Consider the following 16936-nt stretch of genomic DNA (forward strand, 5'->3'; position numbering starts at 1 on the left):
TCCCTATCTCTGTAATCTCCCCTAGCTCCATAAACCTCCATTATATCTGTGCTCCTCTAACCCTAGTTTCCTGAGCATCTCAGTTTTAATCACTCCATCACTGGTGGCTGTGCCTTCAGCTGCAAGCATCCCATGTTATGGAATTCTCTCCCTAAATCTCTCTCTCTCCCTATTCTCCTTCAAACTCACATATAATAGAACTGTTGCAATACAGAAAGAGGCCATTCGGCCTGCTGTGTCTACACTGGCTCTCGGATTGAGTGTTACAACTTAGAGCCATTCTTCTGCCTTTCCCCAAGGTCCTGAATACTGTTTCTGTTTAAATAAAAATCCAGTGCCTTCTTGAATATCTCAATTGAACCTCCATTCACCATATTTCCAGGATGTGCATTCCGAACTCTAGCTAATCACTGTGTCAATAAGTTCTTTTTCCGATATCACATTTGCTTCTTTTGCAAATTACCTTAAATCTGTGCCCTGTCATCTCGATCCTTTTATGAGTGGGAACAGTTTATCCTTGTCTACACTCTAGCCTAATGATTTTAAAAACTTCTTTCAATTTTTTTTTTACTAATTCATGGGATGATGGCATCGCTGGCTGAGCCAACATTTCTTGCCTATCCCAGAGCACAGTTAAGAGCCAACCACATTGCTATGGGTCTGGAGTCACACGTGGTCCAGACCAGGTAAGGATAGCAGTTTCCTTCCCTAAAGGACATTGGTGAACCAGGTGGGTTTTTTTTAACCACTGACAATGGACAATGGATTCCTGGTCATCATTAGACTCTTAATTCCAGATTTTTATTGAATTCAAATTCCACCATATGCCATGACAGGATTCAAACTCGGGTCCCTTGAACATTATTTGGGTCTCTGGATTAACAGTCCAGTGATAATACCACTCAACCATCACCTCCCGCTCTCAACTTAGCCTTCACCTTTTCCAAGAAAAGCAAACCTAACTTCTCCAATCTACTTGATAACCGAAGTTTCTCAGTCCTGGAAACATTCTCATAAACCTCTTCTGTACAGCATCCAATGTGTTCACATTCCTTCCTAAAGTGTGGCATGCAGAACTGTACAGAATACTGCAGCTGAGGTCTAACCAATGGCCTATGCATGTTCAGTGTAAAATGCTGTTTAAAATCTACCTCTCTGACTACATTCTCCAGTTACCTTTGCTAATATCTCCTCATCTGACTCATTATCGGTGTGTTATTGTGAAAACACCTTGAAACTTTTTATAAAAACCGAAAGAACTGCGGATGCTGTAAATCAGGAACAAAAACAAAGTCGCTGGAAAAGCTCAGCAGGTCTGGCAGCATCTGTGGAGGAGAAAACAGAGTTAACGTTTCGGGTCCGGTGACCCTTCCATTCTGAGGAAGGATCACCAGACACGAAACGTTAACTCTGTTTTTTCCTTCACAGATGCTGCCAGACCTGCTGAGCTTTTCCAGCAACTTTGTTTTTGTTGGAACTTTTTATATTGTGTTACAGATAAATACAAGTCACAGTTGATATTATTGTATCTCACGGAGTGTCCTCCACATCAGGTTGCAGAAACTGAAAGATGGTGAGGAGCAGTGGAAGAATAAAATAAACAAGAGGCAGGGTGGTGTTCGTGTCCCATTAACTGAACGCTGCAGTCAGCTTCAACAAGCCGAAGGTGCCTGGAAGAAAAAGGTAACAGAATGATGACAGGTCAGAGTTGAAATGTGAGAGCTCAGTCATGTGGATTCTGGCCTTGTATTGTACACTGCTTTGTTGAGGAATATTCATAAGGAAATGGAATTTGGGCTTGGAGGTACCAGCTGGTCTTCACTGGTTCGTGAGACATTCTGTAATATGGTTCATAAATACCCAGAGAACTGAATGAGAGTCTTTGTAATTAATCTTCCATTAACAGGAACTACAGAAGATATTACATATCAACCTAAATATATCACAAAGCCTAGTTGGTAAGAGCACCCTGCTGATATCCCTGGTTTAAATTTATATCTTAGTCAAGTTTATTTTCCCAGCAGTAACAAAATCATAGAATCATTACAGTGTAGAAGGAGGCGATTCAGCCCACCATGCCTGCACTGGCTCTCTGAATGAGCTTCTCCCTCCATGCCATTCTCCTATTTCTTTCCTGTAACCAAGGACATTGTTACTTTACAAAATAACCAGCTAGTTCCCTTTTGAGTGACTCAATTGAACCTGCCTCCGGCCCACTCTCTGGCAGTGCAAGCCAAACTCTTAAAACTCACTGTCTGAGAAAGTTCCACAGGAGTGAAAGATATTTTAGACTTCTTCTTGTTTCCTATTGGTAACGTGTGTGTGTGTGTGTGTGTGTGTGTGTGTGTGTATGCGTGTGCGTGTGTGTATGCGTGTGCGTGTGTGTATGCGTGTGTGTGTGTGTGCGCGTGCGTATGCGTGTGTGTGTGTGTGTGTGTGTGCACGCGCCATTCTATAATTAAATCGTCGATTTTATGATGTGTATTTAATGTTAAATGTTTAAAATACTACTTTGCATGTTTGTGTAAGGGTGAATATCTGTGTCTGTGTGTGTCTAGAAATAGACAGATTCTATAATTAAGCCATTGATTTTATGACGTGCCATATTTACCAGAAACCAGACCCTGTAAAATTCAGGAAATATCAAATTATGCAGTTTGTCCCTTTCAAGTTGTGATTGCCGTATTAATGCATTAAGCCCAGGTTGACTGATAGCTCGGCTTTTAAAGCAGTGAACTGCTGAGTTGTGAAGTCCAAGACAGCTCTCGGTTTGATCCTAGGTCTGTACTGAATTAACTGATTGATGACAGCTAGTAGAGGTTATTACGTTTTAGCTTCTGTATCCATGAGCTTGGAAAGGAACGATTGATAAGGATTAAACGTTGCAAAGTATTCAAATTTTTGGTGCTCATATATCAGGCAAATCTATTTATCAATCCTGATTCTATTTGAAGCAAGCCATCCAAACGCCTGCAGTATGCAGCCACATCACAAACTGTGAACTGCCCTCCCAGGTGTGTTCCTTTTGAAGATAGTCAAAACAGTCTTGCTCACGACAGTGAAATAGCTGGAGAAACCAGTGTTTAAACTTAGAATCATTACCTCAGTCTTCCTTGTTTGGAATCTGATCACCATCATTCAAAGTTCCTGGGTGGATAAGAGATGAAAATGGAAGGTTAATTCATGGAATTTCATTACTCTCATTGTTGAGGAACCATACAGGAGAGAGCAGGGTAGAGGGCAGAGGGCACACGGGGTAGAGGGCAGAGGGCACACAGGTAGAGGGCAAAGGGCACACAAGGTTCAGGGCAGAGGGCATACAGGGCAGTGGTCAGAGGGTGCATGGGGTGGAGGCCAGAGGGGCACACAGGGTAGAGGGCAGAGGGCACATGGGGTAGTGGGCAGAGGGTGCATGGGGTGGAGGCCAGACGGCATACAGGGTAGAGGACAGAGGGCATACGGGGTACAGGGCAGAGGATATTCTGAAACAGCGGACTCTGGGACTGGCCAAAAGGACAGTGTTGCTATTGATTCCTGCACGACAACTTCACAAACACGTGATTGGATACAAAGTGCTTGGGACGTCTTGTGGTCATATATATAAATGCACCTCTTTTTAATTATTCTGTAGCTCACTGTTCACCTGAGGCTGCATTCCGTTCCAGTGATGTTTGCAGTACAGTTATGAAAAGAGGATGAGTGTCACTTGTTCTTGTTGTTTCTGATAGGAATGTTGCAAACATCAGAGTTCTTTTCCACTCTTACAACACCAGTGGGCTCAGTCTGACCCTTCAGGCTTCAGCTATTGTGGTCTGTTGAGAACATTCAAAGACTGATTTGCCAGTCGAGGAATTCAGCTGAAAGCCAGGCCAAGAGAGAACTTACTTCCTTCTCCTTAACTTCCATTGGACACACCTTGCCCCCAAATCGGGTTCAACAGCCAGTGTGCTTTGCTAAGTTGACGTATATGTTCACCATCTTATCTGAGATCTCTTTCCTTCTGGTATATCTCTGTCTCCATCTTCTTTCCTTTTCTTCTGAATATAGGGAGAAGATGGGTATCTGAGTGATGCAGAGCAGCCTCGGTACTGGGTAAGAGCACTAATCCAAAAATAAGGCCATTGGGGAAAAACATGACACGATGTAAACCGGGAATAAAGTCTGTTGCATGATTGGAGAAAAGTGCTTTTCAGTTGGTCAAACCCATCACAACCCCTCTGCCACTAAACATCCCATCCCCTACACAGAACACCACTCCTTCCTTGAAACTGTGAGCTACAGGAACAGGCAGGATCGGTTCTCTATCATAAACTATCAGTCTTGGGCTTACAATCATTGATTTCTTTTTGAACGCCTTCCCCCTTACATTACCAGCGGTTGGTGTCTCCCGCAACCTGATTGGTTCTCTTGTTGTTTACTGCACAGTAACAAGTAACTATGACACAGTAACACATAAACTAACACTGTTAGTTCAATTACAGCTGTGATGAAAACAGACCGACAGTCCAAGGGACACAGCAGTCATACATAGTAATAAATTCCTAAGCAAACTTTAAAATCTCGATGCAATTTGGAAAATAAAACTCACTATCACTTCAAACAACTCCCTATTTAATTTAAGGCTATGGGGTGGGACTGGATAAAGGTGAGATGTTTCTCAAAGCAGCCTCTACACCACTTCTTGAAAGAACAAAGAGTGAATTAAATAAATCTGAGTCTCTGAGCTTTTCTCCGGTCTGCACCCAACACTGGGAAGACAGGTTTGTGTGTTTTGTAGCCTGCAGTCCTATTACTCTATCTCTCACCTTTCAACTGATCTGATGAATAGTGACAACCTGCAGTTCTGATGGAAACTAAATCATGTCGACTCGTGGAACACTAACAAGCTGATCCTTGGGCTGAAACACTGACTTCTCGGTTTAAAGACTAATTGTTCGCACAGGTGCATTCCTTGGTCCTTTCATTTCAATTCTCACCCATCATATTGCATACACTCCAGACCTAGTTCCACTGCATTTTTAAAACAAATGGCTGAATGTTTGGTTAGTTTCTGACCATTTCATAACATCTCATCTCTGCTGAGAAACACACTTCATTATCCCAATGAGAAATAATCTCATGTCCTTTAATTTATTTATTTATTTTCCCCAATCAACCAGTTCAAGGATAATATTACACACCTCTGGAACAGGGGGAACTTGAACCCAGACCTTCTGTTCAAGGGGTAGGGACACTATTACTGTGCCATAGAGGGTCTTTTACCCTAACTATAGAATGATGGGTAAAGTTGGAAACAATTGGGCAAAGTAATAATGAAGGGTTCCATATACTATAGAAGTGACAGGGGATGTGTTAAAGGAGTCACTGGGAAAGTTAAGAGCTGCTGGAGTGCATGTCTGTAGGATGTTTTTTGTCATCGCTTCACTTTATATCTGTGGGAATGAAGCTCTGTGAAAGGCAACACCTTCAGGACAATTGGCGAAGAAATCCTGGTTGCGGGAGTGAGGGGTGAAAAATCAAAGGTAGAAGTGTTTTTTAATTCAGTCATGGGATGTGAGCTTCTCTGGCCAGGCCAGCATTTATTGCCCATCCCTAATTGCCCAGAGAGTAGTTAAGAGTCAACCACATTGGTCTGGAGTCACATGTCGGCCACAACAGGTAAGGATGGCAGATTTCCTTCCCTGACCAGCAGCTCCTGTTACCAACTCCCCAACTCCCCATGGAAACCGGCGGCTCCTGTTACTGACTCCCCATGGAAACCAGCAACTCCTGTTAATAATTCCCTTCTGAGGCCAGAAGATCCTGTTCCTGAGCATTCATGAACCAGACGGGTTTTTCCCTCAAGAATCATTTCATAGGCAGACGACACCAGGTTGTAGTCCAAAAAGTTTATTTGAAATCACAAGCTTTCAGAGCACAAGTTCTTCGCCAGGTGAAGGAGCAGCGCCCCAAGAGCTTGTGATTTCAGGTGAACCTATTGGACTTTATCCTGGTGTGGTGTGACCTCTGACTTTGTCCACCCTAGTCCAACACCGGCACCTCCACATCATGGCAATTGTTTCATAGCCATCAGTTGACCCTTAATTCCAGATTCTTTACTGAATTCAAATTCTACCATCTGCTGTGGTTGGATTTGAACCCAGGAGACTGGAACATTAGCTGATTTTCCCGGATTAATAGTCTAGCAATAATACCACTAGGCCATCACAATTATTGATGCTCCTGAGTTTCATCTCGTGGTTTAATATTGGAATAACAGCTGCCCAACACCCTGGCCATTAGCTAGAATCCTTTATGGTACAATTTTATATCCGAGATATTTCTTGTGGAGTGAAAAAATATTCCTGACATTTGTAATTGGTATCAGTAGTCGTGATCCAATAACCCTAGTGATTCTAATTCTGGTTTTACACCTTTAACTATTCATTGCATTCCTGTTACTTTTAATTTCTGAGGTCATACAAGATGATGCTTACAGTAATGGAGACTGCAATATAAAAAGATTTTTGAGGGAAGCTCCTTCTACTATTTAAATAAATTAAGGGATTGTGTATGTGTTGGCTTTGCACTTCTCCCTGGCTGCCCTGTCATATTCTGTTCTAACCTTTCTCCATTCTGTCTCTTCCGGTACCTGTAGGACCCAGTCTATTCCTCTATCTATTCCCCTGTTTGTAGACAATGCCAGTACATCCAGGTGAGCTCCTTCCCTATCCATGATTCATGCCTGTTAACGTGTAAGCTGAGATACTAAATGCATGCTGCTGAGTGACATCTCAGCACTAACTGCTTTGGGCTGTGGGTTTCAGATCTGGCCCAAGCTTTACTATGTCACTGGATCGGTCACAAGGTTACGATTGAGCTGATGCATTTTTCACATCTCCCTCCAGTTTTCTTTCGTCATTCTTCTGTCTCTTTCTCTCTCTGTTCCTGAAGGAAGCATTTTCTTACAAGCTCAGAGAAGCAACGTTCAGTCAGAATGGCCTTGAGTGTATGTGGAGACGAAAGGTGACCATTTAACCATTTTCTGTATTTGGTTTGAGTATATGGGGAATAATGAATACCTGGGAATAGCCCTCTCCTCTTTATAATCAGGTCCCCAGACGACACTGGGAAAAATGGCCTCCTTTTCCCACTCCCACTGAGCATAAAGTATGATTTGCATAATCCTTGAGATTCGTACCTGAACAGAAGTGTGCAGTGTCCTTCACTCTGCATGTGGGTAATCCTATGTGTCAGGGTGTTCCAGAGTCTGCAGGAGACCCAGGAATTGACACATAGCCAGTTCTGATTGTTGCCAGGGCTATGTCACTATACCACTCTACCTCATGGTGTAAGTAATAGAGATGGTTCAGTTTGGCAATGCAGAAGATGAGAGTGCCAGCAGCCTCAGCCATGCCGACATTGATTCTCCAGAGGATCTGCCATTGGGATTCAGATCCATTAATAACAGGAGAACGGGCATTGACTATTGGTAACGTTCCCTCAGAAATCTTTTTACGTTATTTGTTCATTGCTGGCAAGTTCTGCAGCATTTGTTGCCCATCCTTGGGAGCAGTTAAGAGCCAAACACATTGTTGTTGGTCTGGAGTTACGTGTAGACCACAGCACGTAAATTTTCATTCCCTAAAGGATATTAATGAATCAGATAAGTATTTAAATGACAATAAAGTTTTCATGTATCATTGGAACTAATTTTCAATTGCATATTGTTATTAACTGAGTTAAATTTTCACCAGCTACCCTATTGGGATTTGAGCCTGTCCCCCCAGAGCACTGGTTTGGGTCTCTGTATTACTGACTTCCTTATATTTCTGCCTAAAAGAACTACAATCTAATCAAGAGGTTGGAAAAGTAAAATTCACAACATTGAAACTTGACACCACAGATTTGCATTATGAGGGTAACTTTGCATTGCTGCTATGTCTTATGATACTTAAATTTGATTCTGACACCACACAGGCCATTGTTTTGCAATGTGTCTTCCAAGTGATTAAACTTCCCACTTGAAGAATTGCTCAAAAATTACCCCACATAGCCTTATAATCACTCTCTGGTATCCAATTATCTGCTTGAGTATGAGATAGATACACAGTCATGTGTACAGAATAGAGGATTGATGGTGATCTGGTTGAGCTGTTAAAAGGTTTAATAGGATTTGAAAGGGTAGATTATGGAGAAATTCCTCTGGTGGGCAAATCGAGAAGCATGGTACATAATCTTAGAATTGCTGGAAAGTGAGACACCTTGCACCCATGAGGTCAAACACAAAAATGCCACATTTCAACAATCACAACAATGTATACCATTGGAGAAGAGGGTGCTGATTGGTTGGCAACTCCTTTCTGATTATCCAAGGCATTGCCATGGAGAAAGCAATGGAGAACTGTCAGTTCCCCAACCTCTTAGGTGATTTAAAAAAGATCAAAGTTTGAAGAGGTTCAGTTTTTATAGACAACAGGTCCCTGTTGATAAATGTTACAGTTTCAGCTGCTTTATCAATGACCTTCCCTCCAAGATAAGGTCAGAAGTGAGGATGTTCACTGCACAATGTTCAGCACCGTTTGCGATTCCTCAGATAATAAAGCAGTCTATGTCCAAATGCAACAAGATCTGAACAATTTTTCTGAAGAAGGGTCTAGGCCTGAAACGTCAGCCTTCCTGCTCCTCTGATGCTGCTTGGCCTGCTGTGTTCATCTAGCTCTACACCTTGTTATCCAAGATCTGAACAATATCTAGCTTGGGTTGAGAAGTAGCAAGTAACATATAAGCCCCCCAATGCAGGCAATGAACATTTCCAACAAGAAAGAATCTAACTATTGCCTCATGACATTCAGTGGCATTACCACTGCTGAATCCTCTACAATAAACTTCCTGTAGGTTACAATTGGTCAGAAACTGAACTGGACCAGCCATATAAATGATATGACCACAAGTGCAGGCTATAGGCTGGGATCAGTGGTGAGTAGCTCACCTTCTGTCTCCCCAGAACCTGTCCACTATTTATGAGGTACAAGTCAGGAGTGTGATAGAACACTTTCCACTTGCTTGGATGGAGACAGCTCCAACAATATTAGTTGGACCTAGGGCAGGTCGTGAGCCATGTTCTGGAGTTGAGATGATTTACCTGCAACAACCACTACCATCATCCTTGTGCCAGTTATGACACCAACCAGTGGAGACCTTCCCCCAGATTCCCACTGACTCCAGTTATACCACAGCAGCTTGAGGCCACACTCAGTCAAAATGCTACCTTGATGTCAAAGGTAGCCACTCTCATCTCTGGATTCAGTTCTCTTTATCCATGTTACGACAGAGACTGTATTGCAGTGAGGAGTTGAGTGAACCTGGCAGAATCAAAACTGAGCATCAGTGAGCAGATTATTGCTGAGCAAGTGCCATTTGATACTACTGTTGACAACCTCTTCTATTACTTTGCTTCGGCCTTATCTTTTGCACCAAAGTGCTTGACTTGGCATCATTGAGGATGGGGATATATATGGGACCTTCTCCTCCTGTTAGTTGTTTAATTGTACAACACCATTAAGGTGGCAAAATTGCAGAGCTTCAATCTGATCCTTCGATTATGCTGTCCACTGGAAGCCATTTCCACTATTTGGCATGCAAGTAGCTCTGTGTTGCATCTTCACCAAGATAAGACCTCATTTTTAGGTGTGCCTAGTGTTGCTCCTGGCATGCCTCCCTACACTCTTCGCATTTCAGGGTTAATCTCCTAGTTTGAAGGTAATGATTGACTGAGGGATCCACCAGGCCACTAAGTAATACATTTTCAATAAATACAGTTCCGCTGCTGCTGATGGCCCGTAGCATGGCCTGGAGTCTGAAATAAAAAGAAAGTACTGGAGAAACTCAGCAGATCTGGCAGCATCTGTGGAGAGAGAAACAGAGTTGATGCTTCGAGTCTAATGTGCCATCTTCACAGGACACCTGGAGTCTGTCCCATTGAGCACTGTGGTACTACCAGACAAAACAGTGAAGGGTTTCCACATTGTGAAGACAGGACTTTGTCTCAGAAGGATTGTGCAATGGTCACTCCTACTGATACTATCAGGAGCGGATGCCAAGTAAACTGGCCAACAAGAGTTCAAGTTAGATTTTCCTTTCTGTTGCTTCTCTTTTACAACTACCATAGACCAAGTCTAGCAGTTGGTTCCTTTGGGAGTCAACAAGCTTGGTCGTTATTGGTACTACCATGCTTCTCTGGTGATGGTCATTGACATAATTGCCACCCTCAGTGGATCCTCCAAGTAACGTTCAATGTGAACTGATTTATCAGCTGAAGGGGTTGCGTTGGTAGTAAGCAGCACAAAATCTCTTTACCCATGCATGACCTATTGCCAAGAGATTCCATGGGGTCCACAATAGATGTTGAGGACTCCCAGAACTATTCCCTCCTGACTGTCTAACACTATGCTGCCACCTCGGCTGGGTTTGTCCTGCTGTGAGACAAAACATGCCCAAGGATAGTGAGAGATAGTAGGAACTGCAGATGCTGGAGAACCATTTCTGAAGAAGGGTCTAGGCCCGAAACGTCAGCTTTCCTCCTCCTCTGATGCTGCTTGGCCTGCTGTGTTCATCCAGCTCTACACCTTGTTATCCCAAGGATAGTGATGCTGTTTTCTGAGACATTATAAAGGTATGACTCCAAGAGTATAATTATATGAGGATGTTGCTTGATTATTATGTGGGACAGTCCTCTCCATTTTGACACAAGGAGGGCTTTGCAGCGTCAACGGGGCTGTGTTTACCATTTTTGTTTCTAATGCCTAGGTTAATGCTTGCTGGTCCATTCTGTTTCAGACCTTTCTTTGGAATGTGTAATGGTTTTGATACAACTAAATATTTGTTTGGCCACTTCAGAGAGCAGTTAAGATTCAGCTATACTGCTGTGGGGCTGGAGTCATAGGTGGGCCGATAAGAAAAGGATGGCAGGTAAAGGACATTGTTGGGTTTTTATGACAATCAGCAGTGGTGATATGATTTCCAAAAAATTAACTTTTTTTTAAAATTCTGGATTTTTTTTATTAAATTTAAATTTCACCACTTATCTTGGTGAGATTCAAACCCATATATCCAGTTCTGAAGAAAGGTCACAGCACCTGAAACATTGACTCTGTTTTCTTTCAACAGATGCTGCCAGATCTGCTGAGTTTTTCCAGCTGTTTCTGTTTATGTTCCCAGAACGTTTGCATGAGGCTCTGGGTTAATAGTCCAGTGACATTACCACTTTATGCAGAAACTTGTGTACGTGATAGAGAGATTGCATAAACTCCTGAATTGACAAACACCAGTTTGGTTTGAAGAGTGGTGAACAGAAACATTTTCATACCCAGTATGACCAGAGAGATAGACATTAAAACAGTGAGATAACAGCTAGTCTGGTTAGACTCACTACCTCAGTGTGCTTACTAAATCTGTTTTGAGTACAATAATCCTGCTATGAGCGGATTCAGGTTTATTCGGGAACTGATGATACCATTTGTCATAGCTCTGGAACCCTCAGGCAGTAGTTTCAGTCTTGAGCCTGTGGGTATGATTAGCTCTGGTATTCCCAGCATGAGAATTTATTGTTGCACTAACAGTTTCAGAGACACATGGTAAATAGCCTGTCAGCAACGTGGACTCTCAATGTACACTGACGGGGAACTGCTGCAGACTTGATCCCTTTTGTATATTTAGCACTCATCTATAGCTTGCGATTTAAATACATGCAAGGTCTAAAGACCATGGGGCAAGGATTCTTTACTCCACTGTCCATCTGGTCTTTATAAACAATAAGGGACAGTGAGGTTAAATGAGGAGGTATTCATGATATTTGCATGGAATGAAGCCTGTGATTTCCATCAACATGAGAAGTGCTTTGTCAATCCTCTCCTTCCCATGAGATCTCCTTCCTCCAATGATACATTTTTATTCAGAAAGTGTCTGTTCAGCTGCTTCAGCTGCTCCCCTTCACTGTTGCCATCCACTGCTGGAGGTCCTGGCACAATCTCTCGAGCTTCCTTGGTCAGTACCAATGCAGTTTTCTGGCATTTCACCCTTGACTGTAGATGATACAAGTATCTCTGCTAGGGGCTCCAAAATTTCTTCCCTAGCTTCCCACAATGTCCGAGGATATGCTTGATCCGGTCCCAGGGATTTATCTACCCTTATGCATTTTAAGACCTCCAGCACCTCCTCTTCTGTGATGTGGACTAATTTCAAGACATCACTATTTATTTCCCCAAGTTCCCTAGCGTCCATGTCTTTCTTCACAGTAAATACTGACGCGAAATATTTGGTTAATACCTCACCCATCTCTTGTGGTTCCACACATAGACAGCTGTTGACCTTTAAGGGGCCCTATTCTCTCCCTAGTTGCTGTTTTGCCCTTAATGCACTTGCGGAATCTCTTTAGATTCTCCTTAACATTATTTGCCGAAGCTATCTCATATTCCCTTTTTGTCCTTCTGATCTCCCTCTTAAGTATGCCCCCACTCCTCTCATACACCTCAAGGGATTCACTTGAACCCAGCTGTCTATACCTGTGTCTCCTTCTTTGAGACCAGAGTCTCAATATCTCTCATCATCCCTATTCCTACCAGCCTTGCCCTTCACTCTAACTGGAACGTACTGTCTCTGAAGTCTTGTTATCTCACTTTTGAAAGCTTCTCACTTGCCAGTCATCACTTTACCTGCGAACAGCCTCCCCCAGCCAACTTTTGAACGTTCTAGTCTAGTACCATTAAAATTGCCATGGCTCCAATTTAGAACTTTAATTTTTATATAAGGCCTATCCTTTTCGATAACGCTTTTAAAACTAATAGAGTTATGGTCACAGTGCTCCCCCACTGACACCTCAGTCACCCTGCTTAATTTCCCAAGAGAAGATCAAGTTTTGCTCCTTCTCTAGTAGGTACATCCACATTTTGATAAAGAAATTTTCTTGAACACACTTAACAAATTCTTCCCCATCCAATCACTTAACACTATGGCAGGCCCAGTTTACATCTGGAAAGTTAAAAGCACCTACTATTACAACCCTATTACTCTTACAGATAACTGAGATCTCCTTATATTTAGAATGATCTATACATTGACGTAATGACTATGTTGAAGTTTCATCTTTACAAGACATTTTCTGTAAACTTTTAATTTTTTGAGTTCTCTGCCCGAAGATAGACGTGACCCAGAGTCATGATCTCTGCCAAGGGTAAAACAATGAGGCAGGTCTCAAATCCAGCCCAGCTGGAATGAGGATTGAACCTGTGCTGTTGGCACCAATCTGATGCTCACCAGCCCCAAGCCAACTGAATCAACCAGTTTCCCAAGAAGTCCAAATACTTGTGGCAACATAGACTTGTACACGTGCGTTGTAGCCTGAACAATAATGTTCGAAGCTCCAATGTCTTTCCATCACATGGCTGACCTGGAATCTCTCTACTCTTACCATCTGTCATTGGCATATGTGAGAAGGATTTACAAGTTGACATGCAATCTGTATCAGAGATATTTCTAACTGGCCCCATTGAGGTAACTCTTGATGATAAAGCAGTATACTGCTGTGGGAGACACTTGAGATTTCCCATTGATTAGAAAGCTTATGTTTCATTTGCTTGAGTGCACAATGGACAAGATGTTATTACCACAGTACACAGGTCCACATCAAGTAAGACTTCATTTATTTTACAGCAATTAACAGGCTTCGAGACCAGGGGAAGCCTTTTGATCACCAGAGTGTTCACTTTAACTATCAGAATAGGTGAACAATAGCAAAACGTTACAGTATCTAAAACAAAGTTATTAGTGAGGTGTCAAGAGAGCCAAAGAAAGGGTGAATGAATATAAGCAGTGCAGGATGCATGTGTATATTCAGTGGAAACCATATTATCCTGCATTTATATTTGTAGAACGTATAAAGGTAGTGTCACCTATGTATCACTGTGTAAATTCATTGACTGAAGGCCATAATTTGAGAGGTTCAGTCCTTAATCCGATGTGAGTATGGTACACTGAAAGGACATGGCTTTCCCATACCTGTGATGCCAGCCAATTCAATGTGATTTGTCTCAGTCTGAAAGAACAATGGCTTTGAGCTACCTTTTTCTCCGCCAGAGAACAGCGACTGAGATTGGGGGACAGATGTCTCTGGAGGAACGAAAGCAGCTGATCAGTGTGAGCGAGGAACAGTGGAAAACGAAAGGCAAAGGTGCATTCAATGACTCCACCCAGTTCACAGTGGCAGCTCGCATGGCGAAGAAAGGTCAGCATTGAATTTCACAATCTTAGAGTGTATACGATCAGAAGTCTCACACTTGGCATCCCAAAAAAGATTTTTCTCACACTCAGTCTGAAAGATTAAAAGTAAAAACAGAAAATGTTGGAAATAATCAGCTGGCCAATCAGTATGGAGCAGTAGAGTCAATGCTTCCAGTCCTTTCATCAGAATGAGAACTGTCAGGTTTCTGAAGAGTCATGTTGAACTCAAAACATTAATTCCATTTCTCTCCCAACAGATGCTACCATTCCTGCTGAATTTCACCAGCATTTCCTGTTTTTATTTCAGATCTCCAACATAACACAGTATTTTGCCTGCATAGAAATTAGATGGTTCAGTTCAGTTTTGTAGCCGCTACATTATATGTGCCATGGTTTGTTTTCAAATCTTTTGCTTTCCTTCCGTTTTGGTTTTTAACCATCACCCTTCTTCTCTGTTTGAACGGGCATAAGGACAACTTGGCATTCAGCCTCTGCTAATACTTTCCCTGAGGTGTCCACTCCCAACATACCCAAAGGTCTGATCTCCTTCTATTCTTGGATTAACTGAGGATCTGCCTGGATGAAATTAATAGATCCTGTGGCACTTTCCATGGAAGGAAAGAGGAATTCTCCTCAGTGTCTTGGAGCAATATTGATCTTAATCAATATCAGCCCAACAGAATAACGGTGATTATCTTGTTGCTTTTGTGGGAGCTTGCTGTATGCATAATGGCTGCCATATCTCCAACATGTGGAAGGTGACTATACATTAAAAGTAGCTGTAAAGTACTTTGAGATATCGTGAGGCAGTGAAAGATGCAATATAAATACAAATACTTCCTTTATTTCTCTCAGTGATGTCAACAAAGGAGCAGATACTTGAACGAGGGGTAAAAAATGACACGTTTCTAGTTTAAAGGGCAGAGTGTGTTTTACTCCTTCTCAGTCACTGTAGGTGTTGCTTCCACAGCCCAGCCCTAATTCTTCCTCAAGATGGTGACAGTGGCTCACCCACTTTGTCAGTTCAGATTCACTAGCCCCATTAAGTACAACAACTCTTCCTCCTTAAAGGGTATTAACCAGCCTGTTTGCTTTTCACAACAATCTGACAACTTCACCTAGTGATGAAAGGATTTTACTTGCAGAATTTTCAAAGTTGGATTCAAATTCTCCAAGAGTGATAAAAGGATTTGAACACATGCTCCCTGGATTATCCTTGGACAGGATGCCTGGATTAGTAGGCCAGTAGCAAAATCCCTACATATCTTGCCATATCTTGTGGTAAATGTTGTTATGGACCAGACCAAACTCTCTCAAAACTGACAAGGAGATAGCCTAAACCCTAATTTTCTCTTATTTTACAGACAAGTGCCAGGCATTGCATTTCAGATCCAGTTCAAATGGTCATACTACCAGGTTTGAGGCAAAATACTCTTTATTCATACACTATCGTTAGAATACAGACAGAATTAAAATAAAAGGAAAGAATTGGCTTAACTGTAACTCTATCAAAATACTTAACAAAATAATAAACTACTCATTAACTGTTCCAATATAGTAACATCCCATAAGCACACCCTTGGCAAAGACAAATTCAGTAAACTAAATTGTCTCACATGCAATTCTAGCAACAGGAAGAGAACCCCAGCCTTTAGAGGTAACAGAGAGAGGAAAAAGAGCTCCCACATCCAGCTTCAAGACCCCAGCAACTGTTGAAAGCTAAAACGAAAAGTCCTGGTTCTGTGGGAGCATGATCCCACCCATGCAGGCTGCTTCTATTGTTCCAACTTTAAAAAAGAACAAGTTGTTTACATTATTGGCTTTGAGCAGACTGCTTGGTACTCTGTTTTGACCTTTCTTCATAAAGAAAAGGACAAAATACATCTGTTAGAGCCATAGTATTGTCACAATGTGGTCAGTGAGTGAGATAATGTCACTGATGTTTAAAAATTTATAAACTGTTCAATTGTTTTGCCAGATAGTGATGCTGCCAATTATATATCTTCCACCTTAAAATCCTCCCCTCATTATTGATGGCCTCTACAGTTAATCAACATCGTAAGTGTAGCTTCATTATAAAAGAGTCACACACTTATTTACAGTAAATTCACTTTTATTGATCATGACATTTTAGAGGCAAACTCTGGGATACTCTGAAACCAATATAAGACTGCATAATGTGTACCATACTTTTAAAAAATGCATTGTTTAAAGTAGGGTATGGCCTCCAGGTCAGTTAATCAAGATTGGGTGCAGCACATATAACCAGTAGTATGACAAAGTAGATTTATTTTCTGATCAACCTGCTTCAGAGATGTTATGACACACCTCTGGAACAGATAGGACTTTAACCCAGGCGTCCAAGCTCAGAGGTTGGAACACTACCATTGCACCACAAAAGTACCTCCAGTAGCAAACCTTCTTATATTTCCTTAAAAAGTAAGGGTGCACTTTCTAGGAAATTCATTGATAATAGCTTTGATCCATCCAGAGAATGTGAGAAAGGATATATAAATGCAGATAACATAGTGTGAAGCTGGAGGAACACAGCAGGCCGGGCAACATCAGAGGAGCAGGAAAGCTGATGTTTCGGGTCGGGACCCTTCTTCAGAAACCCATTTCTGAAGAAGGGTCCCGACCCGAAACGCCAACTTTTCTCCTCCTCTGATGCTGCCTGGCC

General features: G+C 42.1%; 1 protein-coding gene across 1 annotated transcript in view; it reads left to right on the top strand.

Annotated features, from left to right (window-relative positions):
• The window catches only part of LOC109915964 (supervillin-like), a 156739-nt gene that overhangs the window by 72477 nt on the left and 67326 nt on the right, over positions 1-16936 (top strand). The window contains exons 10-12 of the mRNA XM_048614388.1: positions 1554-1683; positions 4048-4092; positions 14113-14260. Of these exons, the coding sequence (XP_048470345.1) occupies positions 1554-1683; positions 4048-4092; positions 14113-14260 (323 nt within the window). The remainder of the gene's footprint in view (positions 1-1553; positions 1684-4047; positions 4093-14112; positions 14261-16936) is intronic.

The sequence above is a fragment of the Rhincodon typus genome, chromosome 30 (assembly GCF_021869965.1).
Source record: "Rhincodon typus isolate 14 chromosome 30, sRhiTyp1.1, whole genome shotgun sequence".
Taxonomy (NCBI): Eukaryota; Metazoa; Chordata; class Chondrichthyes; order Orectolobiformes; family Rhincodontidae; genus Rhincodon; species Rhincodon typus.